At 42.1% G+C, this 24,178-nt stretch overlaps 1 protein-coding gene across 1 annotated transcript in view; it reads right to left on the reverse strand.

The window, feature by feature from the left end:
• Positions 1-14,864, reverse strand: part of LOC119514810 — a 71,030-nt gene extending 56,166 nt beyond the window's left edge. Inside the window, exons 1-2 of the mRNA XM_037810530.1 lie at positions 14,786-14,864; positions 2,599-2,842 (exon numbers count right to left, since the gene is read on the reverse strand). Of these exons, the coding sequence (XP_037666458.1) occupies positions 2,599-2,842; positions 14,786-14,864 (323 nt within the window). The remainder of the gene's footprint in view (positions 1-2,598; positions 2,843-14,785) is intronic.
• Between the last annotated feature and the right edge of the window lie 9,314 nt (positions 14,865-24,178).

Consider the following 24,178-nt stretch of genomic DNA (forward strand, 5'->3'; position numbering starts at 1 on the left):
GACTTTTTCCCTGCTCCCTCTATCGCACTAATTCTGGTCTTAGTTTGTTCCATTCAGAAGTTAACAGAGCCAGGGGCAGATCCTTCCGGCCCTTGTAGGCAAGAGAAGGAGGTGGGATTTTACACCAAGGATTAAGGGAACCCACTGATGGATTTAAGTGGGAAAGGGATGTGATCTGATAGAATCTTTAAAAGCCTAATTCTAGTTTTTGGTCAGAGAATGGGCCCAGGGAAACAAGGGCAGAGTCAGGGAGACCAGATGGGGGAAAACTGGAAAAAAGAGATAGTTTCTTGTTTGAGTTTAGAGACATACAAATGGAGGCCATCAATTGGGAGAGAGCTAAGATTACACCTGATATAGAAAGTCATGATATTTCAAACTATAATTAATAATATAATAATGAAGCTAAATACAATATTTATCAAACACATTCTATGGGTGTTTACTCATCTCTATAGCCTTGAGAGGTAGGAGGACAGCTGAGTCACTTTTCTAAGGCTACCCTCCCAGCTGGTGGCAGAGCTAGAACTGGAACCAGGTCTTCTTGCCGCCAACGCTGAGCTTGCTCAGGCTACATCCCACCGGGCAGTGAGTTCAAATGCTGTATTCCTAGCAACACACAGGACAAGTTTTCTTGATTGCAAAGTTCATTAACTGCAGAATCTCTTTCAACAGGGCATTTCTATTTATCTGAGGGAAGAAAAGAAAGCGGATTCCTTCCTGTAGCACTTATTGGTTCTCCCCCACAATTTTAATTTGCCCATGTAGCACATACACTCAAGGATGCTTAACTCTTAACCCCAGGAAAGTGTACTTCAGCAGATGAATGCAAGTGTAAAGGGGTGTCTGTGAAAGAAACATATGCTAATGAGTTTTGAAATGGGCAGGACTCTGAATGCTTTGATTGCTGGGAAGAACCAAAGTCACACCTTGAATGAGAAAACAAAGCCACACTGTGAGGGCTTGACTCAGGAGGAACAGAAAGTTACTGAGCTTTTCTATTCTGCTTCTGTTTAGAGCTCCTCTGTTTCCTCTGTTTTAGGCAGAAGATTGCTCCAACCTGAGAGGTGAGACTAAAAAGCACCATAAAACTACCCAGACCTTCTATTTACTCTCACAATTGGGTGAATTTGTCAGTTCATGCTTCAGGAATAGTTGGTTGCAAAGGAAGAAGGCTCAACCAGCAAACATATAAGGAATAGATGACTGCACTCATTTAACAGCCTTGTAACCCCCTCTCGTTGCAAAGGCAAGTCGCACAATGTTGAAACTATATATTTTTCTTTTCCTTCTGATTCCAACCAGATGTAGTTTTTTTCAAAAGGGAAGAGGGACCAAAAACTTACTAGCAAAGTAACCTTGTGCAAGTTGCTTAAACGCACTAAGCCTTGGTTATCTCTATTTTAACAGGGGATAATAATTGTATTCTCTCAAGTTGTTTAACAGGGGATAATAATTGTATTCTCTCAAGTTGTTAGGATTTGATGAGAAAATCTACGTAAGGCACTTAGTATACTGCCTAGAACATAGCAAGACCTTAAGAAATGAACTGTCATGGGTTTTTCTTTTAGATCTTTATCAATTAGTTGGGACTTTTTTAATACTTAAAAACTCTTTGAAAAGTCCTGTTGACTTGACTTCATTTTAAATCTTTCTATCCCTTTCAGAAGATTTGTGTATAGAGCAAGGTTAAGAAACCAAGCTGCTGTAGTGTCATATTCTAATAAACTGATCCAACTTCCCTGTGGTTATGAGGGTGAATCAGGGTGATGAGACCTGAGGCTGGAAATTCTGGCACCAGATCTGTCCAAGGGTTACTGCAGCTGATATAAATAGCCGTGAGTCTCCAGGTGATTTGCTAAGGCACCGCCCCATAAAGGAGGGAGGTACAAGGGGTTCTCTGCTAAGGGAAAGCAGTCAGGAGCAAACATCTTACTCTCCCTTCTTTTTTTTACATTGTGGGGAAAAAAAATCAGAACTTTGTTGGGCTTTCTTACACATATTTTGCAGTTTATTAGTGTCTCTATATTAAATTATAGACCACAAGGGACAACATCTCCACTAGGGATGGGGAGACGGTATCGAGTGATCTTAGATTAACATCATTCAGCATTTGAACCCTCCATCCACAATCTCTTTTGGCCTGGAATTTTCCTTCACCTCATGTCAGGTGATGTCAGAGTGGGATCTGATGAGGGGAATCAGCATGGGACATATGTAGTTTGGGTTGAGTGGAACAGATTAATGCAGCTGGTAGACTTTTCCACTTATAGTTAAGTTATCACTAGCTGTCCTGATGTAGGAAGGCTTCCGGGAACACCTACCACCCTCTGTGCAGCCTCAGCTGGTGGTTGTGACACAAAGGAGCAGGGTCAGAGGTCACACCCCCTTAGAAACTGCCCACAGTGCCTCACACCGAGACCATGTGGGTGGTGGAGAAGAAATAAGGTGTGAGACGTAAGGAGCTGGGAGCTGGTGTGCAGAAAATTCTTCTAATCATCAGAAATGGAAAATGTAAGCAGGGGATGTTTCCCCATGTGCAGAGCGTCAGGAATGCCCTAGGGAGAGCAAGAGACAAAGAAAGCCAAGCCCACTCACTGTATCCCTGGGATAGCTGAGGCTCTGACCTTGAACTTTACAGATGGTGACCCCAGAATGTCTAGGAAATGTCCTTGGAGAATGGCCATCAGGTGGTCGTGGAAATCAACGGGGTCAGCGGGGCCACGCTCCCTCTGGAGCCTGCAGGGCAGCATCTGTTCCGTGCCTCCCTCCTGGCTCCTGGCGCTGCCTTGCTGGCCATCTGTGGCCTTCTCCCCTTTGTCGGTCTGAGCCCAAATTTCCTCTTCAGATAAGGACACTGGTCAGATTAGACCAAGGCGCACACTTCTCCAAGATGACCCCATTTTAATTTGCCTAATCCCATCTATAACGACCCTGTTTTCAAACAAGATCACATTCTGAGTTCCAGGGATTAGAACTTCAACCTGTCTTTTTAGGGGACACAGTTTAATCCATCGCAGTAACCAATAAGTGTTTGTCAGCTGGACTGAACTGGGGTCTCCATGTGGTGGTCTCTGAAAGCAAGGCTTCTAGAGACACTGTCACCTTACATTCTTGCAAACACACAAAACTCCCTTTCCTTTCTCCAGACTGGAATTCAGTTCTATTTTTAAAATTGTTAATTAATTAACTAATTAATCAATTCTTTAATTTATTACTGACAAGGTGCTATAGTTAGAAACACTGCCATTCTCTCACACATGCGCCATAAATTATTAACTTGCTTTACTCACAAGCACCTAGCACACTGCCTGGCATGAGTTTGCATAATATAACATTGCAGCCTGTTCCAGTTTGCTAATGCTGCCAGAATGCAAAACACCAGACATGGATTGGCTTTTATAAAAGGGGGTTTATTTGGTTACACAGTTACAGTCTTAAGGCCATAAAGTGTCCAAGGTAACACATCAACAGTCCGATACCTTCCCTGGGGGATGGCCAATGGTGTCCGGAAAACCTCTTTTAGCTGGGAAGGCACGTGGCTGGCATCTGCTCCAAAGTTCTGGGTTCAAAATGGCTTTCTCCCAGGACGTTCCTCTCTAGGCTGCAGTTCCTCAAAAATGTCAGTCTCAGTTGCTTTTGGGGCATTTGCCCTCTCTTAGCATCTCCAGAGCAAAAGTCTGCTTTCAACGGCCATCTTCAAACTGTCTCTCATCTGCAGCTACTCTCTCATCTTCTGTGCATTCTTCAAAGTGTCCCTCTTGGCTGTAGCTCCTCTTTAGAATGTCACACTCACAGCTGCACTGAGTTCCTTCTGTTTGTCAGCTCATTTATATGGACCCAGTGATTTAATTTAGACCCACCCTGAATGGGTGGGGTAACACCTCCATGGAAATTATCCAATCAGAGTCATCACCCACAGTGGGGTGGGGCACATCTCCATGGAAACACTCAAAGAATTACAATCTAATCAACACTGATACATCTGCCCACACAAGATTACATCAAAGATAATGACATTTTGGGGGACATAATACATTCAAACTGTCACATAGCCTAAAAGCATTTGTTGAAAAAATGAATATACTCTTTTCAAGGCTCGATTTAAATATGCAAGGAGAAGCATTGCTATCTGCTAATACAATGTTGAGAGAATTATTCTGTTTAATGCGGGTATCCTCATTCAGGCAGGTGTCCTTTTTTTTTTTTAAATCAAGACCCAGAGTTGACTGGGATCAAACTCAACTCAGATCTTTATTTCTGATGGTGCAAACTCCAACCACACAAGTGAGCTTAGAAGCAGACCCTCCAGCCCCAGTTGAGCCTTCCAATAACTGCAGCCTTGTCTGACAGCTTTGCTGCAACCTCAACTTCAGCTTGGGTGATTCTGGATAAACTCTTCCCAAATTCCTGCCCCTCAGAAATTGTGTAAGATAATACATGCTTGTTGTTTTAACCTGCTAAGCTTTGGTAATTTGTTACACAGCAATGAATAATAAGGCAGTTTCTTTTTTTAAAGATAAATATTTTCTCTTTTATAAGATTTAGTCAGTATGACTTCTGCCACCATTACGCAAATTAAAAAGCCTTCACTCCTTTCAAAGAGTAACTTTCACAGTTTATTCAGTTCATTCTTTCTTTCCTCTCTCTCTTCTACCACCTCCTGCTCTTATCTTCCTATTTTATATTTTTAATATATCTCCTACTGTAGAGAGGCAGTGGCGCTTAGTAGCAGAAGATGCATGGGCTTTAGGGTAGTGATTTTCAGTTTTAGAAGTTGTAGGATCTTGGACGGGTACTAAATCTCTCAGAGTCTTGGCTTCCTTATGAGGCATTGTAAGGATGAACTGCAGTTAAATATGTAAAGCTCCTAGCCCAGTGTTTGGCAAATAACGTGCATTCCATAAATAGTAGTTATAATAAAATAACCACAGCAACAACAATCACAAGGGGCCCTTTGATCCCCTTTTGATGAAGATTCCTGAGAGTCTGTATGGCCCAATCAATGGCTTTTCAAATAGACCATCTTGAGGATGGCGGAAAGAGAAAATACTGAGTTCTCCAAGTCATCTTCCCAGGGTAAGAGTGAATTGCTCTTACAGACAGACAGGTGGGAGACAAGAAGCCATGTCAACCATCAGATGTGGGTTGAATAGGGAAGGCTACAAGCTCCTTGATGAACTCTATGGGCAGATTTTGTCATATCTCTCATACTTGAATCCCCAGAATCCCAGACTGGAAGATCCACTTCAGTTATGCTAAATCTTTATGTGTGAGGCCCACGAAAGTGAATGCACCCAGAAGCTCCTTGTGCCAAGGAGCAGATCATCATAACCCTTTGTGCTAAGTGCCCAGGGTGCAGGAAGATCTGCCCCAGGTGCTAAGGCCTCAGAAAGGAGCACACTTAACTCAGGCCAGGCTGTGTGGACTGGTGATCAGGGGGGACTTCCTGGAAGAAGCAGGCCTGAGTCGTTTTTCATTCTGGCTTGGCAGGACTCAAGTCATTCAAGGTAGTTGGATTCTCTTTCCTTAAAATCTTTACAAAGGAGACCCTTTCATCTGCTTTGGATCCTGAACATTAGGAAGGAAGTATTTAGGTAGGATTGTTTCTAAATGTAGATATAATGGGTCTAATAACTGGCATGACTTTCTTTGGTAGAGTTTTTGTTTTTGTTGCTTCTGTTGCTTAGTTCTTAGGAGAATATATATGATTAACAGAAATCTAATTTCCACTAGAAGGAAGAGCTTTTAGTTCCTTTTGTCTTTTTAGGCCTAGCACTAAACTTTCGAAGAAGTACTAGGATTCCTGACCCGATGTGAAGGTCTGCGAGGGCCTGAAAGTAAAGACAAGCCTTACTGATGGATCTCGAAGCACAGGTAAAAGTCCAAGAAAATCACCCAACATGGGACAACTACCCTTGCTCAACAGTTTTATTTGAAGTTAATGTGATTTCTTAGTAGATGATCCAGGAAACTTCCAGTGAGTTTGAATGCTAACATGCAGTTACATTCAACAACAAATTCCTGCCACAAAGGGCTATTGTGGGGTCTTCAGCCCCCAAAAGACTTTATGTGCACACATCTCCCTAGCTACTATGGCCATGAAAGCTGTGTGGGAGACGTTAGCTATGGTGCAAAGCTGTCCACTCTCATGAGCAAACAAGAGAGAAGAAGAGTGTGTTCCTGGAGGAGAGTTAGAGCTTTTATCATCGTACGGAAAAGAAGCACAGCTCTGAGGTAATGCCTTTGGTTTAGGAAGAGATGAAGACTTTTTTTTGAAAGGAATATCCTGATAATCAAGCTGTCTTTCAAGGATCAGGTGACTGAAGGTGTCTGGCATCCAGGCGTAGAAGGGCTGGAGGGGGCCTTGGGTGGCTGTGTGCCTCGGAAGGGCTGGATGGGCCCACTGTAGATAGGAGAGAGGAATGTTGAATCTGCTCCCTGCTCCATCACGTAGACTTGGCAAGCTGCCGTGGCTTGGCTTCTGTGAACTGATAGGTTGCCATGGGAGACCGATGACTCTAAGAGGCTCACTCTCTGCATTCTGGAATTCCTCGGCCTTGCAAGGCGGATGATTCCTAGGGGTCCCTGCCTAGGACCCAACCCTACGTTATAAACAGATTATTGTTTTACTCAGCATTTCCAAACTGGTGTTCCACAGAATGCTCTTCAAACAGCATTAATGGGAGGGGTGGGGGAGAACTGATGTGAAAAAAAGTGATCTGTGTTAAAGTAAGTTTGGAAAATATGTGGTTAAGTAGAGTGAAGCTGTTTATTTTCTGCAGGATTTCTCAACTATCACCTGCCATCTTGAGCTGTGCATCCTCAGAGGGAGACCGAGTGTCTGTTTCTAAAGTCAAACCCTGAGGTAGAAGTCAGGCCATTGGCACATTGTTTAGATTTGCAGAAACCAGAAACGGAGTTGTCCACAAATGTGTATGTTTTTAAAAAGGACTAAACAAATGCCACATGCATAAGGAAAGAGTCAGTAGTGGTCAGACCGAGGAGGACTGGGTGGCCAAGATTTAGGAAAAGGCAAGTCCCCGGATTGAAGGCCAAGAGGCCACAATTTTAATCCTGAGTCACTGAGTGACCTTCCCAGGGTCACAGACTATCTGGTTTATTTTCCCCATTTGCAAAGCAGAAAGTAAAAAAGTAAAGTCGCCTCCAGCTTTTCTTGCAAAATATTACAAGGGTTAAAGGAGCCCCTGGCATTAAAATGTTCTGAGCTTGTGCTCAAGCACACAACCTAATGACAGGGTCGGGTCCTGCCAACCGGAGATAAATGCAGAGGTTCACCGAGCAGGGACAGACAGAGCCTGTCTTCTAAGGACTGAGGGCAACCAACATCCTGGGATCAGCGTGAGTCATGCCTCAAGTGCATAAACACGGGCACACAGGCTGCACCCTTGGGCTACAGAGGCTTAAATCCCCAAAGACAACCCTGAAAATTTAAACGGGAAAGAAACCCAAGAACAAGTTGCAGATAGCCTCTCTCCTGTTGCCAACAGAAAGACAAAACGGCCAGCCAACCTTCAACGAGCCTGGTGTCTTCCTTTCTATTAGACTCAGGGTTTTCTAATCACTGGGGCTTTTTGTGGTATTTCCCAAGTGGTTATTTGGGTAGAGCACGCTAATCCTACTGAAGAGATGGAACTCTTCAAAGACGGTCCCAAGCAAGGACACATCCACATATGACTCTTCCTATTGCGTACATTGGGCAGGCAGGCAGCACTCAGTGTCCAAATTTTGTTCCTCCTCTTTCCCGTTGCTGAGTCATTGGACTGTCTTCAATCAGTTCTGAGGTGTGGCCAGCAACAGTAAAACCTGGCTCTTTTGAGTAGAGCACGAGCGCCACCTTGAGTTGTATGTGAGCAGTGCAGGTCTAAATTCAATCCTGCAAAAAACAAAAAAAACACAGTTAATGCAAACTATGGACTATAGTTAACGGTAATATTGTAATATTCTCTCATCGACTGTAACAAAGGTACCACACCTATGCTAAGTGTCAATAATAGGGGGGTATAAGGGGTATGGGAATTTTCTTTTTGGAGTAATGAAAATATTCTCAAATTTATTGTGGTAATGAAGTCATAGCTCTGTGATTGTACCAAGAGCCACTGATTCTACACTTTGGATGGATTGTATGGTTTGTGAATAAAACTGTTTTTTTTTCTTTTTAAAGTCTCCCCTATTTGGATTATTCGCTGTTCTGAGAGATGAGGCAAAGGGACTCATTCTCTTTTGTAAAAGAAAGCAAGAAAGTAAGTCCTGAGTTACTTCTATGACATCCTGAATTATTTTTAGCAAAAAGGGAGCAATATTAGTAGAGGTAGAAAATATTTTTTACATTAACATATATCAACGATTCTTCACTTGTTTCCTTATTATATGGCTTGAACTCTACTTCAGGTCACCCTGGGTCCACTGCCATTTGAAGCTATTCCCTGAAACACTGGGTGAGATTCTGATGTGTTGCGGCCAGCCTACAATATGTGTTGTATCCCTTCCCCCAGTGCCATCACAAAGATATTTGGAATATGTTTCCTAATGAAGAGGATGGTTTCCCAGGGCAGGTGTTTGTGTGTCTGCGTGTGTGTGCAGTTGCCTGGCTGGGACACTTTCCCATGTGGTGTAAGGCAGTTTGAAGGGCTGGTCAGGACTTCTTCTCAGAACCGTCACCCTTGTTCCCTAGAAGCTGGTGGTTCTCTGTCCAGAACTTCTGGCAGAATTTGAGAGTAGAGCTTTCTGTCTGGGTGGGCATCCCACAAGGGAAATTGTTAGCCTGGCTAACACTCCCATGTTGAATATGTCAAAACAAAGTGAACTCTGGCCTTCTTGACCAGTTTTCACCTCCTATAAGTTTTGAAGGAGGGATCTGTGCTCCCAAACACTGAGAATTCCTCCTCTTCTGGCACTCAGAAATCACAAACGAGGAGGGCAGGAAACGGCCAGGTCTCTCGTGATTGGTTATTGGTAGAAAGAAAAAAGAAGTTGAATCTCACTGGAAATCTCTGGCCAGATAGCAAGGGCAGGAAAATCCCAGAGAGTCTGCTAAAGGAAGAGATAGAATCTACAACACCTCTAAAGAGACCCTAAGGGACGTACTTATTGGTATGTAACTCCAGTTTCCATAATTCATCTAACCAAGTATTTCTAGATTTTAAATTCATTGACCACTTAACATCACTATTCAATGTGCTAGTTGTATTTTTCTAGTGCTCATACGTATGTATGTGTCTGTGAATAAAAAATTAAAATATTCTCCCATGTCCCAAGTGTAATAATCCTACAGAGGTTGGTTCAGTTCCATAACTCATCTGCTTGAAAAACCCTGATCAGGTGCATTTGCTCAATTCAGGTACAAACATTAACCATGTGTGTCTAGTTGCTGTAGAGTTAATGGGAATTGCAACAAATCAACTTTGTAAGATTCTTTATTCTATCAGGTTTCTATGATTATGAGGTTTGATGTCATTTAATAGGTTTGAGTTTGCATGTCTAGCAGACAAAGACTTATTCTCATGAGGCAGTGGCTTTCAAGCTTTTTATACTGTGGCTTATAGTAACAAATATATTTTCTATTATTCACTAATATACACCCATCAATATACATAATGGAAATGAAAATTTCATGGAATGATATTTTCCTTTACTATATTAAAGACAGCTGTTTATAAACAAATAAAAACCAGAAACACAACAACAAAAGAGGAAAGACTTGCTGCTCCATTTGTAACAGATCTTGCCAATTTGTTCTCTGCTCACAACTTACCCTGGGTATTTCTGTTTTTTTTTTTTTTTTTTTTCAGACAGAAGACTTGTCCCTGTCCCCCACTTATTCAGCAACATTGCCCCTCTTTGACTGTTTTCATCATGGGAACGCTGGTCTCAGCCAACAAAGGGAAGACTGAAGGACCCTACCATGTGTGGATAGCTTCAGGAACTGTCCCTGGGGTTTCGTGACTCGCTGTCTTCCAAAGCCAGAGGCTGCATCTATAAATGGTCAGTTTCTTTACTAAGCTTTGTAGGGTGCAGATGAAACATGCCTGTCCTGCTTCATCTTCCAGCTGAAACTGCCCTGGCCCCAGGGCCCTGCCCAAGGAAGGATGGGCAACTAGGATGCAATTAGTGATGAACCTTTGTCAGAATTTCCCTTCATCACCAACCTGATTTTCTCCCTTTGTACAATTAATGCTACAGACAAGGAAGGAGTAAGGAAGAGGAGGATGTGATGAAGACAGGCTCCTACCAGACAGAGAGAGAAAATGAAAGGTCCTTCTGATTTCTGGTAAGGACAGTGAAATCAAACTGGTGGGAGTGAGCATCGTGCTTGTGAGGGACAGTGCAGATAGAGCCTCCAGATTCACAAGACTCACAGCCAAGAAGACAGGCCAGATGGAGGAATATCTTGTTTGGAAATGCTCATAATTATCAATCAATGGGTGGATCTGGAAGATAATGATACATGGCCAGATGGTGACAGTCTATCTCTTGTGCTAACAGAACAGAAAACTTGTGTTTCCCTGCTAAAAATATCAACAGAGAGGGGAAGATAGCTGAATAAAGGGGATTCTCTGTCTGAAAGAAGAACAGAAATGCTACAGAGGCCATTTTATCAAATAAATTGTAAGCAGATAGCAAAAGACCTGATCTAGAATAGAGCTGCTGGAGGGTTTGGACCATGGCTGCAAGGGGCAGAAGAAATACATACTCAGATTATTCAAGATTGTTCTTCATCTAATCTGAAGGTGTTGGGAAACAGAATTTAAAAACTGATGTAAAATATCTCATCAATAATTTTTATATTGATTACATAATGAGATGATAGAATTTTGGATTGTTGGTTAAATAAAAGGTTACTAAAACCAATTTCACTTGTTTCTTTTTTTCATTTTATAAACAAATCTACTAGGAAAAAATAACAAATAGGCTCACATTGTATTTTTTTATTTTTTGCAATGCTGTTGTCCAGTCTGCAAAAGTGAAGCCTAGAACTTCTGTAGACATTTTCCCATTGTGAGGAGTGTTTGCCACCCTGAGCACGAAGCCAGTACTGGAGAAGGACAGAGCTGAGAGAATTATGGAGAAACGGGAGCAGAGATCTCTTCCAACTTGCAACTGATGCATTTCATACCTGGAGTTGTACGAGTCAACAAATACCCTTTATCATTAGAGCCCGGGTTTGTATTATATGCAACATAGAGCTCCTAAGGGAATCTGGCTTACACAATACATCCATAGCTCATGTATCAAAGTCCTTCCTAAAACTCTCCAAACCAGAAATGCTCCCCTCCTTGGATAAAACTCAAGCTCCCTTAGCATGCACAGGCCTCCTGTTCTAGAATCGTCTTCAATCACTACTCTCCCTCTCCTTTCCCAACCCTGCCTCGATGTCCACTCTATGTTCATGAAATTCCTATTTTCTGAACATGTCATGTTCTCATAGGACTGTAACTCACTGACTTGCTCTTTCTTCTGCCTGTAATATTCTCTCTCCCTTATCGGCCTGACTAAATCCTACTTATTATTTTGTTTCAGCTTTAATGTCTTATGTTTTGTGATATCTTCCCTGATTCCTTCAGGTAGATATAAATATGCCCATGATCAGGTTTTCACAGCACCCAGCTCACACCTTTATTCTACCACATCTCTTTCTATTGTGGTGCTGATTTGCTCATAAATCTCCCCAGCAGACTTATGAGTCCCGTGAGTGCTGGGATTGTGCATGCTCTGCTTCTCTTTTTTAATGCAATTTTATTGACATACATTCACACACCCTACAACCATTCGAAGTGTGCAGTCACTGGCTCCCAGCATCGTCACATAGTTGTGCATACATCTCCATGATCAATTTTAGAACATTTTCATTACTCCAGAAAAGAAATAAACATAAAAATAATAAAGAAAACCCAAACCCTCCCATACCAATTATCCCCCCATTATTGACTTATGGTATTGGTGTGGTTCATTTGTTACTGTTGATGAAAGAATGTTAATATATTACTGTTAACTATAGTCCATAGTTTGCAATAGGTACATTTTCCCCCATAGACTGTGGTATTAACTCCTTGTAATAGTGTTGTATGGTTGTTCTAGTTCATGAAAGAACTTTTTAATATTTTTGCAGTTAATCACAGACATTGTCTACCACAAGTTTCACTGTGTGCACGGCATTCATTTTTGTATACACAGTGCCTCTCGTGGCCCCTGGCCAGGACCAGGGGTCCTATAGGGTGGTGACACAATTTATCATACTCTGTTCTCTGATCAAACGACTTCCTCCCCCTAACCTGGTCCATTTACGCCTGTGGTATTTTGCTCACGGGTTAAAAAACACAGAATAAAAATTTTTACTTTCTCTCCCTTATCTCCTCTGCTGAATTATTATTAAGCCTTATACATTTCTATTGCAACATTCTCTCAGATTGACTCTTTTTTTCTCCAATCCTGCCACAAACCTGACTGGTTACTCTTAAAACATCTCACTTTGTTTCCCCGCAGCAGATTTTCTATGTAGTTACTCTGGATAGATCTGCTTCTTAAAATGCTACTTTTATCATTTCAGACTCCTACTCAAGGGCATTTATAATGATTCCCTGTTGAATCCCACAAGACCCTCCAAAACTGAGCCTCACGTTTTGACGCAGGCTGACATCTCACCATTCCCCTGAGGTCCTCCTGTGGCCTGCGTCACCCCATTCAGCAGCCCCCCTGCACACCATGCTCACTCCTCCCAGGACTTATGGCACACTTTTAGCTGGTAACATACCATTAAACACCGTTTACATGCCACCCATGGTATGTATTAGTCCTCTCTTCCCAGGGATTTTGTATCTTTCACTTTCTGCTTGCTCAGCTGCAGGTACAAATTGTTTTGTCACAAATTTAGACCACCTGGATCTTGGATTAATGAGCACCTGGGGTGGCAGTTTCTCATTGCTTTGCCTGTGTATTTTTCATAGTAAATTAATACGATAGCACCCTATTTATACTTTGGCCTCCTGTGTAGTTTACCTACAGGAGAAAATACATTGGGTGGTAGAAAGAAGACCTGGTCCCCTTGGGAGTCTCAATACTCATTGGAAATTTTAAATTATAAGTTTCCTACTTGATTGCCATCATCAGTTTTGGGCTCCTGGTTAGTGAATTTTCCTTAAATATATAAAGAGATGGGGTTCCTGAGCCTGAGGATCAGGCTCTGGGTCAACCCAAATTCACATCCAAAGCATCCTTTCATGGGGCTTCTTGCCAGCTGGACTGTCTGGTGATGTGTCTCTGTCTTACCTCTTGCCTTCTCTGCCAACTCAAAAATCACAAATATTTGTCTGTTTACATTTCTTTATCCAGTACTATCCTAATATGGACCCGATAATACAGGGCAAGAAATCATTAAATGTGATGGCTCTATGTAACTCTGTTGGTGGATGTGTGATGGTGTTAACTCAGGAATGTTAGCTGCAGCATATTTATCCTTAGTCAAGGCTTGCATCAGAGGGGTTCTGCTGTGGACAAAAAGACCAAATACAACTTTCCTTTGCTGGAGGGTACCATGGCAACCGCCTGTTTTTAGGACCCTGGACAGCCTGGGATTGACTCTCAGATCTACTGCTTTATTCATTCAGTGAATGTTTATTGAGCACCTGTCACGTGTTAATGCTCTTCTTTGTGCTGTGGATAAGTGAATAAAACAGATAAAAATCCCTGCTCTCATGGAGCTTAAGCTCTAGCAGGAGGAGACCAACAACAAGCATTATAAATAAGGAAATCATTATATTAGAAGGTAGCACTTCCTAGGGTTATTGTGAGGATTAAATGAGAAGGTGTCAATAGAGTGTTTAGCATAGTGCTTGGCACACAATACATGCTCAGCAGATGATAGCTGAATACATAGTTTCTAGCATTATTTGAATCAAGATTCTACTCCCCAGAGTGGGAGAAACCAAGAAAATTATTCCCTTTATAGACATTTGTCTTGGCTCAGGTTTATTCTGTTTGAAACTGCTACAGGTCATATTATATGCTGGTGATAAAAATAGATAGGATATTTGATATGGGAAGTAGGACAGATGCATAATATATTTCGAGAAGCCCTCACATAACATAACATATGGATTTGTGCTAAATACATTGAGGTACTAAAAGATCTACAGAAATTTTGAGCCGGGGATGAAGATGATGATGATGATGGCAGATTATAATAGCAGTTAAATTTATAGAGCATTTACTAAGTGGCAGATATTCTTTTAAGTATCACCTATCAATTAATTTAATCCTCACAACAACTGTTTGAGGTAGGTACTGATACTATTCTCGTATGAGGATGCTGAGGCACAGAGAAGTTATGTAACTTGCCCAAGGTCACCCAGCTGAAGTGGCAGAGCTGGGAATGGACAAAGGCAGCATCACTCTGGGGTTCTGGGAACCACAAGAGTGGGCCTTTGGCATTTGAAGTCATTCTTGAAGGACGTGGAAGGGGAGAGGGCGGGAGAGAGTAATTCTCTTGGAGTCAGGCATTTGTTCAAACCTAGAAAGGGTATACCAGCTTGCTTACAGGTTAAAGTAAATATTCCCATTTGCCTAGTGTATGGCTTGTGTAGTGACAACGGGAATGACAGGGCCATATTAGATTGTGGAGGGCTTTGTGGTTCAAGGTTAATTGTATGTTTAGTGGACAGCACAGACTCATGTTTAGTAAGCTTAATTTGGAAGGAATTATCTGAGTGGCTTGAAGGCTGTTGAGAGTAGAGGTGGAGGAACTAGTTATGGGGCTCCTTCTCTCTACTGGAAGCAACTGGGCCACATTCAGGAGGCAGAGCACATTGTGCAGCAACATAGAGGATGGCACTCACTTTGCTGTCCATACTTGGCTCTGTGTACTGACCCCTGGGAGGCAGAGGGAACGATGGGGAAAGCATGGATGCAAGAACAGGAGATCGTGGTCTTTCCACAGCTGATAGGCTTGGAGGAACTGGGTGAGTCCCTTCGACTTTCCAAACCTCTGTTTCCTCACAGGATTGTTGTCAGGATTGAATAACATTATGGACAATTGATTAGACACTCAATACGTGTTAGCTATCCATTCTCTCTTTCCGTCCCTCTCTCTTTCTGTCCTCTCTCCAGGACTGCTGGCTGTACAAAGGAAGGCGCAGATCCAGAGAGAAACATGACGTCAAGAGTGATGAGTCACAGACTTGGTGAATCGCTGGATGTGTGAGTCACAAAGTGGAGGCTGTACCTGAGGCTTCGAGCCTGTGTGTGGAAGGAACAATGTTTTTGTTGGTAGATAAAGGGGAAGGCAGGAGGGGAGCCAGCCCTCTAAAGTCGACTTTCCTAAAGTGCTCAGATGAAAAACAATTAGGAATCGTTTTGAAAAACTCTCCTTTGCTCATAGAACAGGCATGGGAAACTTTTTCTCAGAAGCCTTTGCCCAGGCTAAGAACCACATGAAGATATTTATAATTTAGCATGCAAAATTATACTTCTTTTATTGATAATTATGTCCTAAGAACTTCTTCTAGATTTTGCCTTTAGCCCAAGTTCCTTCTGCTGGCAAAAGAAGGCTGCTCAGCATTGATTTAACATGCTTACTTTTCCATCTTTTCTAATCATTCCACTGTATCTCAGAGCATCTTTACCTTCTGATAATCCCTTTAAATTTTATTTGAAAGATATATTGCATTTCTCACAACTTCTCCGAATCTTCTGCAAGTTATAACTCTGTGACCTTAGAGGGAGTATTTTATTTTCCCCTCTACTTTAATTCTGCATAGCTGAGGTCATTAGAGAGTAGAATCGTGACATCATATTAATTGAACTTCACATCTTTAAGGAGCTAGATTGTAGCTGATGTGTGGAGCTACACATCAGCTGGGAATATAGCCCCTTATTTTCTGTACAAGGCTTGGAAGGAAAACCCACAGAACTCAAGATGCTCCTTTCCCACTAACTATCTGGTTTTATGGAATAACCTTATAAGCAGCCTCTCCTACCACAAGAATGGGCTCTGATGAACTCTGGGTCCAAAATGTCCTCATGCTCATCTGATTTTGGGGACAGTGTGCAATCAGTGGTTTCCGCAAAAGAAAAGACCTTTAAATTTTTTTCTTAACATTGTCTCTTTTTATACTTGAACAACAACTGTGTCCAGAAGTCATTCTAATCAACAAGATTGTCACTGGCTCTATTCACCTCAAAAAAAAAAAGAAGAGAATGTACAATCCATAAAAATGAATGTGCTGTGCTTCTGAGTGATTGCTTATAAAACTCTTGAGATTTATTTGCCCTGTAGATGGCAATATTTCCCCTTGCCTGAAATCCTTTCACTATTCCATACACATCAGCAAGGCAAAGTAGCTACATGCAAGGAGGACAGAGATTAAAGAGAACCTTATTTTTAACCACAAACGTCCACTGGAAAGGATAAATCATTGTCAGTGCACTTGATTATTGCTAGAATTTGTTCCTTTGACTTCCTGGATGCTGGAGTTGAAAACTGAGCATTAAGGAAGATAGAGACAGAATGAAAACGGGGGAAGGCCAATGAAGCTTGTAAAATGTAGTGGGGAGGGGGGGAGGATTTTCACTATAAGTAAGAAAATTCAAATTCTCATAAGGTCATGCAACTACTACAATCACTATTCCAGGCTAAGTTTGCCACTCCTGGGTGGGAGTTCTCTTACCTTCTGTTGGGGACATACCCCATACTTGCTGCCAACAAGGGTTGTATATTGTAAGGCTGAAGTTGAATGTCTTGTTGAAAAGGAACTTTGTCTGGTGACCGCAGCACTCAGAGCAACTGAGAACGAGCCTTCTGGAACTCAGGGAGAATGAGGTGGCAGCCATAGTCAGGAATTCCTGCCCCAGGATACCCCTCAGCTTTCCGATCCTTGGATTCTTTCAGAAGCCCAAAGGGAAAAGCAAACAGTTCCTCCAACATTGCAAATGACCCAGGTTTAACAGCTGTTCCTGAACTTTCTCCTCACCTTGATCACAGCTAGATGGAGAAAAATGCTAGGGTGTTACTTTCACCAGATAAATGAGAATATTGCTCTTCAGAATGTCTGTAAGTCCCTGGTGACAGTTAGGGACTTGATCATATTGATAGGAACTCCTTTGGAAAAGTCCAAAAGGATCCTAGAAATACCCAACAGTACAAGACTTACTGAGTTACAGAGAGCAAGGTCTCTTCTTCCTAGGGGATTTAGGATTAGGTCTTTGAATTTTTCAACCTGGCCATTTTACCTTTCCCTCTCAAATTTATTTCTTTGTCATGAAACATGGCGGCAGCAACATTACCAAGCAAGGGCTTGCTGCCCTTGCACAGAGTCAAATAAATGACACAGGGATTCAGAGCAAAGAAAGAGGCTCAAATCTGTCTCCCCAGGAACCAAGGGAGACTTACAGGATGTAAACAAAGGGAGGTGGGGACAGTGATGGGGATTAGGGATTCAGGTTGGTATATTCTGGTTGGTTGTTTATAGGACTGTCCATATATGGTAGAAATAAGCCAGGGGCCGCATTTTATCTTCCTTTTGAGGGACCCCTTGCATTTTAGTTGCTTCCAATGACTCCTCATACAGTCACCTTGGTTCCGAGGAAAGCGATTTTTGTTCCCGGAGTCTCAGGGGTCATTTAAGGGGCAAGGGCGCCGTGTGTCTGCCTCTGCACAAGCTCCATCGGCGGCTGGGGCTGACGGCGGCTGAGCTTGACTGCCTGTAAGACAAACTCAGGAAAGAACTGTCGTAATGGGAGAGGAAGGAATTCTGATAAGCAGAGGTTTTGGCCTGGATCCGGTTTTTCAGTTAGGACTCCTGGCTATCTGCTTCTGGTCTCAGCAGTTTGTGATCCGAAATCGCTCTGTCCTTTGGTCAGGGTGGGCAGAAGTGTCCGTGGACAGCTCTTTGGTTGTGTATGGATTTTCTCCATAGCAGAGTGAAAAATGATTGGAGGAATCAGGTCCAGCATCCTTCCATGGAGGTAAAAGTTCTGCTCATGAAATCAACCAGGCAGCTCCTCTCTGACCCTTCCTGAAACGAGCAGGTCCTGTCATAATCACCCCCTTGTAATGGTATTTCAGGTTGTGCTTCTTCTTAGAAAGGAGATGGGATCTCTGTTCCCAACAGCGTGTTGTGAGTAGGTCTCCAGCGCATGGTGCTAATCCTCTCTCACTTGAAGTAGCAAAATAAAGGGGAAACAAATTCTTGCAGAATTCCCTGTGGGAGATGAAGGTCAAGTGGAAGAAAAAGTGTGGTCAGTTTATGATTCACTGCTCTTGAGAGGCAAAGGACATTGAGTTTCTCCAGGGAGATTTGCTTAACCCTTATCAGATTCAAACCCATTTGTGAATTCCCAGGAGATTATTATGTTGCACACGCCAACCCCCCCCCCCCACTCCCACCACAATCAGGAAACACAATGTCCTGTGATGGTAACCCAGAAATAAAATGTGGTTAGGCCTAGTATGAGAAACACACAAAGAGGTTCCTCCCAAGTCTAGAATTGTAGGAAAAGAAGCAAAAAGGAGAACATGATGGATTTTTTTTTTTTTTCGATTCACGAGCCATACACACTGCAGTGTTATGAAATCTTAAGGCTGCAGAGACCCTTTCACAAGCCATCCCAGTCCATGCATTCTCATTTTGCAGAAAAGACACTGAAATCCAATTCTTTTTAGAAGAATGAGCTAGAGAGCAAGACTTCCACAGGGTTTAGTGGAGACAGAATATTACAGTAGTTACATCAGAATCCAGCTTTCTAAATGCCACTTGGTTGATTCACGTCATAACTTCATAACCAGGTGGTGCAGGCTCTGTGCTACACTCAAGGCCAGTAAGTCACCTGCCATTCTGGTTTCCTAATCTGACCAGAAGATGCTTCCCTGTTGTTTTAACTACAAAATGTGCTTTCGTTTCCTGGAATTCAGGTAGTAGTTATGGGCTAAGGCTTAGTGAAATGATGTGGATGTGTCCACAGCTGCTCAAGGACCTATTGTTCAATCTCTCCTTCTTTGCGCTGATGTCATAGGGTTGTTTTCATTGTTTCATTGCTTTGTAACAATTGTTTTCATTGTTACAAAGCAACTGTGCATCTCTCCATGTTCTGGGAAATCACCATCATCAACCACAACAAAAATCTCACCTACCTGCTTGTTTTATGAGCAAAGTTGTCTGCTACATGACCCTTAGAGCTCAAACTCCTTGAGATCTCATTAGCGCTTCCTTTACATAATTATTTCTTGGCCAATGAAGTTTGAAAAATTTGATGTTAAGAAAATTTAAACTATTAAAAATTTTTATTTACCTCCAAATTCCTCAAGGCCTTCACAAACATGTGCATTGTGAATCTCCTAGGAGGCAGATGTACCGTGGAGTATTTCTCCAACTTTTTTTTTGGTTACAGACACCCTTTTCAGTCAGCATCTTGAGGGACCGGTATTCCAAGGAACATACTTTGGGGAATGCTGTATTAATTCAACCTTTTCCTTAAGACCAAGTTCTTTCGGCAGCTACCTATTACTGGAAAACAAAACAAACAAACTGCAAACTAAGGTTTTAACATGAAATTGTATAAAGCAGTAATTAGACATAGTCTAAGGATTCACCTTATGGCAAATCAGGTACACAGTTAGGCCTAGATGTGGATATGTCTTCATATCCTGCTCTTTTGTAAAACATCTATATTGATGCATTTCATAGCGAATAACTAATTCATACTGCTTTTTTGTGTTATTGTTTGTTAAAATAAAATTTACTTTTTTCTCCAAAAAGCATAGCCAAGTTTGGAAGTGTGTTTTGTACCAGCTCCCTGTACATAGAACTGCCAGAGTAGTGGTGTTTCAGCAATCTGTAGGTACCAGTTTACAGAGAGAGTCAGTTATATGCATATGTTACAAGCCCAACCTACTAGATTCAGAAAGTGCAAGTGAATTTTGTTCTGGTGAGAGCGGCTGGTCCCAGAAAAGGAGTCTGTTCAAATATCTCCCACCCCCCACCCCCACCCACCCAACTCTTTTATCAAGGAGGGGCACTGGGCAGAGGGAGGTTTTAGGGGCATCCCAGGAATCCAGAGCTGAGTTAAGCTGTTGTTTAGACCTGCCCAGGGCTTGAAGCCCTTCACAAGGTATTGCAGAACTCAGCATCTTGTGTTTGCCTCTTCATAATTCTAGTCTTCCTTGAAGCTTAAGTGTGAGGTAGACCTAGAGACGCCTTCCTCCTGGGTAAACCTGCCTTAGTTTCCCTCCATTCTGCCCTGGGATGGCCTGGAATGGATAGTTTGACCTAGACTTTTGAGCTATAGGAAGAAACTTTGTTATTTGTGTGGCTCTTTAATCTGGGTTCATTTTTTCTTGCTTCTTCTTTCCACCAGATATTGGCTTAAATTAAGATGTGGGTCCAGGAAAAACTGGCCAAAAGAAGTCACTCATCTTCTGTTTCTTGGGCTTGGGGCAGAGGTACAAAAGGAGTCTTGGTGGCTCATATATAGAAAGAGTCCGTCACAGAGGCTGGGGAGAAAAGCTTATGATAGTAAATGAAGGGGTTTTCCTAGAATGACCCCTTTGCATATATCTTCAGTCAACCTTTGATCTTAATAAATGAACTGGGGATTTCAGATCCTGAATCCTGGTTCTCTCGTTCTCTCTTTTTCAGAGACATGAAAGTAGTTTTGAGTATATCCAGACAGCTAAAACACAAACAACTTATTTATCTGATGATGGTGGCAGCTAAGAACATTTTAGGAAGGTCCCATTTCCCCTTTGCAGAGAGGGAATCTACATCAGAGCATAATGAGTAATTGCTCTTTAGCAAAAACATGTGCTTCCATGAACTTCTGAAACTGTCCCATGATTTGACGTTGAATGCATTTCAGCTGTCACCTCCCAAGAGGCCTGCATTAGGTTATTAGACTCTGGAAGGACAGATGTTTCCTGCCTGCACTCCCGGGTGGTGCAGGCTCTGTGCTACACTCAAGACAAGTAAGTCATCTTCCACTCTGGTTTCCTAATCTGACCAGAAGATGGCACAGTGTGAGAGACTATTTCCCATTTCAGTAGAAACAAGGGATTTCTGTTTTTCATACTGAGGTCAAAGATCCAAAGCAGTACTGGAAAAAGACCAAATACTGTAAAAGACCCTGATTCATATCCTGAAGACTCTTGCAGTCCTTGAGGGTATTCCTATGGGAGATCTTTGCCAAAAACAAACAAACAAACAAACAAAAAACAAACAACAAAACATGGGCAGAAGAAATCCCATGTGTACATTCTGGGAATGTTAGAGGCAGCTTACCATGTTCTTTTAAAAGAAAGGTACTAAAACAAAGCACTTTTCTGTTGGTGTAAATAAGTAGGGGAAGGGATTGGAAGAAGGGCTTTTCATTTCTCTTCTAGAAAGAAACAGCTTCATGATTCCATTTCCATGACCTTTCTTGTTGCCCCAAGGGAGCAGAAACTTCCTGACTTGTACAATAGGACCTTTTGATATTTCTTATTCTTACGGAATTTAAGAATTGGAAAGGATTTTTGAGGACATTTCGTTCAACATTTATCTAGCGTGGGAATCGATCTCAACATCTCTCTGACAGATGGTAGAAACACCATCTAGTTGCAAACCACACTTGGTTCAACAGGAGCCCATTCATGCAACTTCATTTCTCATTTTCACACTCACTAGATGTAGTTGTTGCTTTTGTGATGCTACTGCCATGACTGCTAATAACGCTTGTTGAGTTCATTTAACAGGCATTTACATGAGGCTTCCTGCCAGGCATTTGGCAATGCAAGTTGCATGTCTTACCTCACTGAATCTACAACCAGCACCTGAGACAGATCTGGCTATTAGCTCCCATTTACAGACGAGGATGATTAAGCAACCTGCCCAGGAAAACATATCTAATAAGTGATGGTGATGGTGGAAAGGCTTACTTTGAACCAGGTCTGTCCTATGATGTTCTCTTGTCTCCCAAATTTCTCTGCAAGCGGATTGCCCATTAGGGATCTTGCCTTCTCACTCTGCCACTTGAATATTTTCAGTTGAACTTCGTTAGTATTGTCTGCTCATAGGAAACCTGGATGTACCTTGTGCTCTGCATCTTCACAGTCTGAAGTCTGCTTCTTCCATATGATAATTCTTCAAGTATTTGAATGCCACGAGCATACCTTGGCATGCATTTTATTTTATTTTATTTTATTTTTTTTAGGCTAAAGGGACCCAGTTTTCTGAACAGCTCCTTAATAGACATGGCTTTTGACCTCACTATCCTATTGGCTCCTTTTGCAAGCTCTTTAAATTGTTAGTGTCCTTTATAAGGGTGATCAACCAGGCCAGAGAACAGGGGTTATGGCCGCTTTCCTTGATGTGCACAGTGCTCTATCAAGAAATGGGTTCTGATTATATTTCTACAACATGCCAGCTATTATACAACCCCATAAAAATCACTTAACCCCTTTGGGATTCTGTTTCCTTATTTGTAAGGCTCCCTTTCCCTGTTGTAACCTTCTGAGACTTGCAACGACTTGTTGGACACCTGTCTTCCCTAGTAGACTCTGTGCTCTGTAAGGGCAGAGGCCACAGCTATTCTGCTCACTTTGGAATCTCTAGGGCCTTGGTCCATTTCTGGCATGGGATAGCCAGAATCTACAAAATGGGGATAATTATACCTTCTCTTCCTCCTCTTGGCAGTGTTGCATGAAACAAACGTCAAGATGCTGCATGTAAAAGTATTCTGTAATGCTTTAAAAAATGCTGCTATCATTACCAAGAGACTCAATTGCATATGCTTTTTTAAAATGTCATACTGATTTACACAGAATGCAAAACTCCTCAACCGTTTATTCATTCATTTATTCAGTTGTTCATTCATTCACTATTTACTAAGAGCCTACTGTGATGGTTAGGTTCATGTGTCAACTTGGCCAGGTGATGGTACCCAGCTGTGTGGTCAAGCAAGCATTGGTGAGGACGTTTGTGGCTGGTTAATAAACCAACAGGCTGGTTTATTAAATCATCAATCAATTGGGTGCAGCTGTGACTGATGAGTCAATGAAGGGTGTGTCTTCCACAATGAGAGAATGCAGTTGGCTGGATTTAATCCAATCAATCTGATGAGATATTTCCATGGAGGCGTGGGCCCACCCATTGAGGGTGGGCCTTGATCAGCGGAGCCACATAAATGAGCTGACAAACAGGAGGAACTCAAGTGCAGCTGTGAGTGACATTTTGAAGAGGAGCCACAGCCAAGAGGGACACTTTGAAGAAAGCACAGGAACTGCAGATGAGAGACAGTTTGAAGACGGCTGTTGAAAGCAGACTCTTGCTCTAAAGAAGCTGAGAGAGGACAAATATCCCAAATGCAACTAAGAGTGACATTTTTGAGGAACTGCAGCCTAGAGAGGAACATCCTGGGAGAAAGCCATTTTGAAACCAGAACTTTGGAGCAGACGCCAGCCACGTGCCTTCCCAGCTAACAGAGGTTTCCCGGACACCATTGGCCATCCTCCAGTGAAGGTACCTGATTGCTGATGTGTTACCTTGGACACTTTATGGCCTTAAAACTGTAACTGTGTAACCAAATAAACCCCCTTTTATAAAAGCCAGTCCATCTCTGGTGTTTTGCATTCCAGCAGCATTAGCAAACTAGAACACTCTCATTGATTCTTTTTCCCTAGAGAACCCTAATTAATACACCTACTATGTGCCCCCATGCCATAGTTTAGTCTGAAGTACTATTTATAAGTTCAGCAAATCCTTCTTGTCTACTTGAGTCACACTATTTTCCTTGTCCCTGATTCTGGCACTTTTTCTATTGTTCCATCTACTTATATCACTTACGTATGTATAGCCTAAACCTACTACTTTTACTGCAGCATGCAATGACTTAATTAGGTTTCAATTTGTGTTGGAAGAAGCCATATGCTTGTTTTTGTTTGTTTGCCTGAAAAAATATATTTGACAGAATAGGGCTTATTTCAAATACAGGAAGGTGCTGACATGGTTTAATCTGTTTTTACTGATGAAAGAAGTGAAAGAAAATGGCTTAAAGAGACTGAATTACACCAAGGAAAATTTTATTGTGTTCGATGGTAATCAGTTCCTAGAATAGTTTGCCCTGTTTAAGCTTACAGGAAACCAAAAAGAGAGGATATCATGAGAAATCAAAGCTGGTGATGAAGGTATATTTT

The sequence above is a fragment of the Choloepus didactylus genome, chromosome 18 (genome assembly GCF_015220235.1).
Source record: "Choloepus didactylus isolate mChoDid1 chromosome 18, mChoDid1.pri, whole genome shotgun sequence".
Lineage (NCBI taxonomy): Eukaryota > Metazoa > Chordata > Mammalia > Pilosa > Megalonychidae > Choloepus > Choloepus didactylus.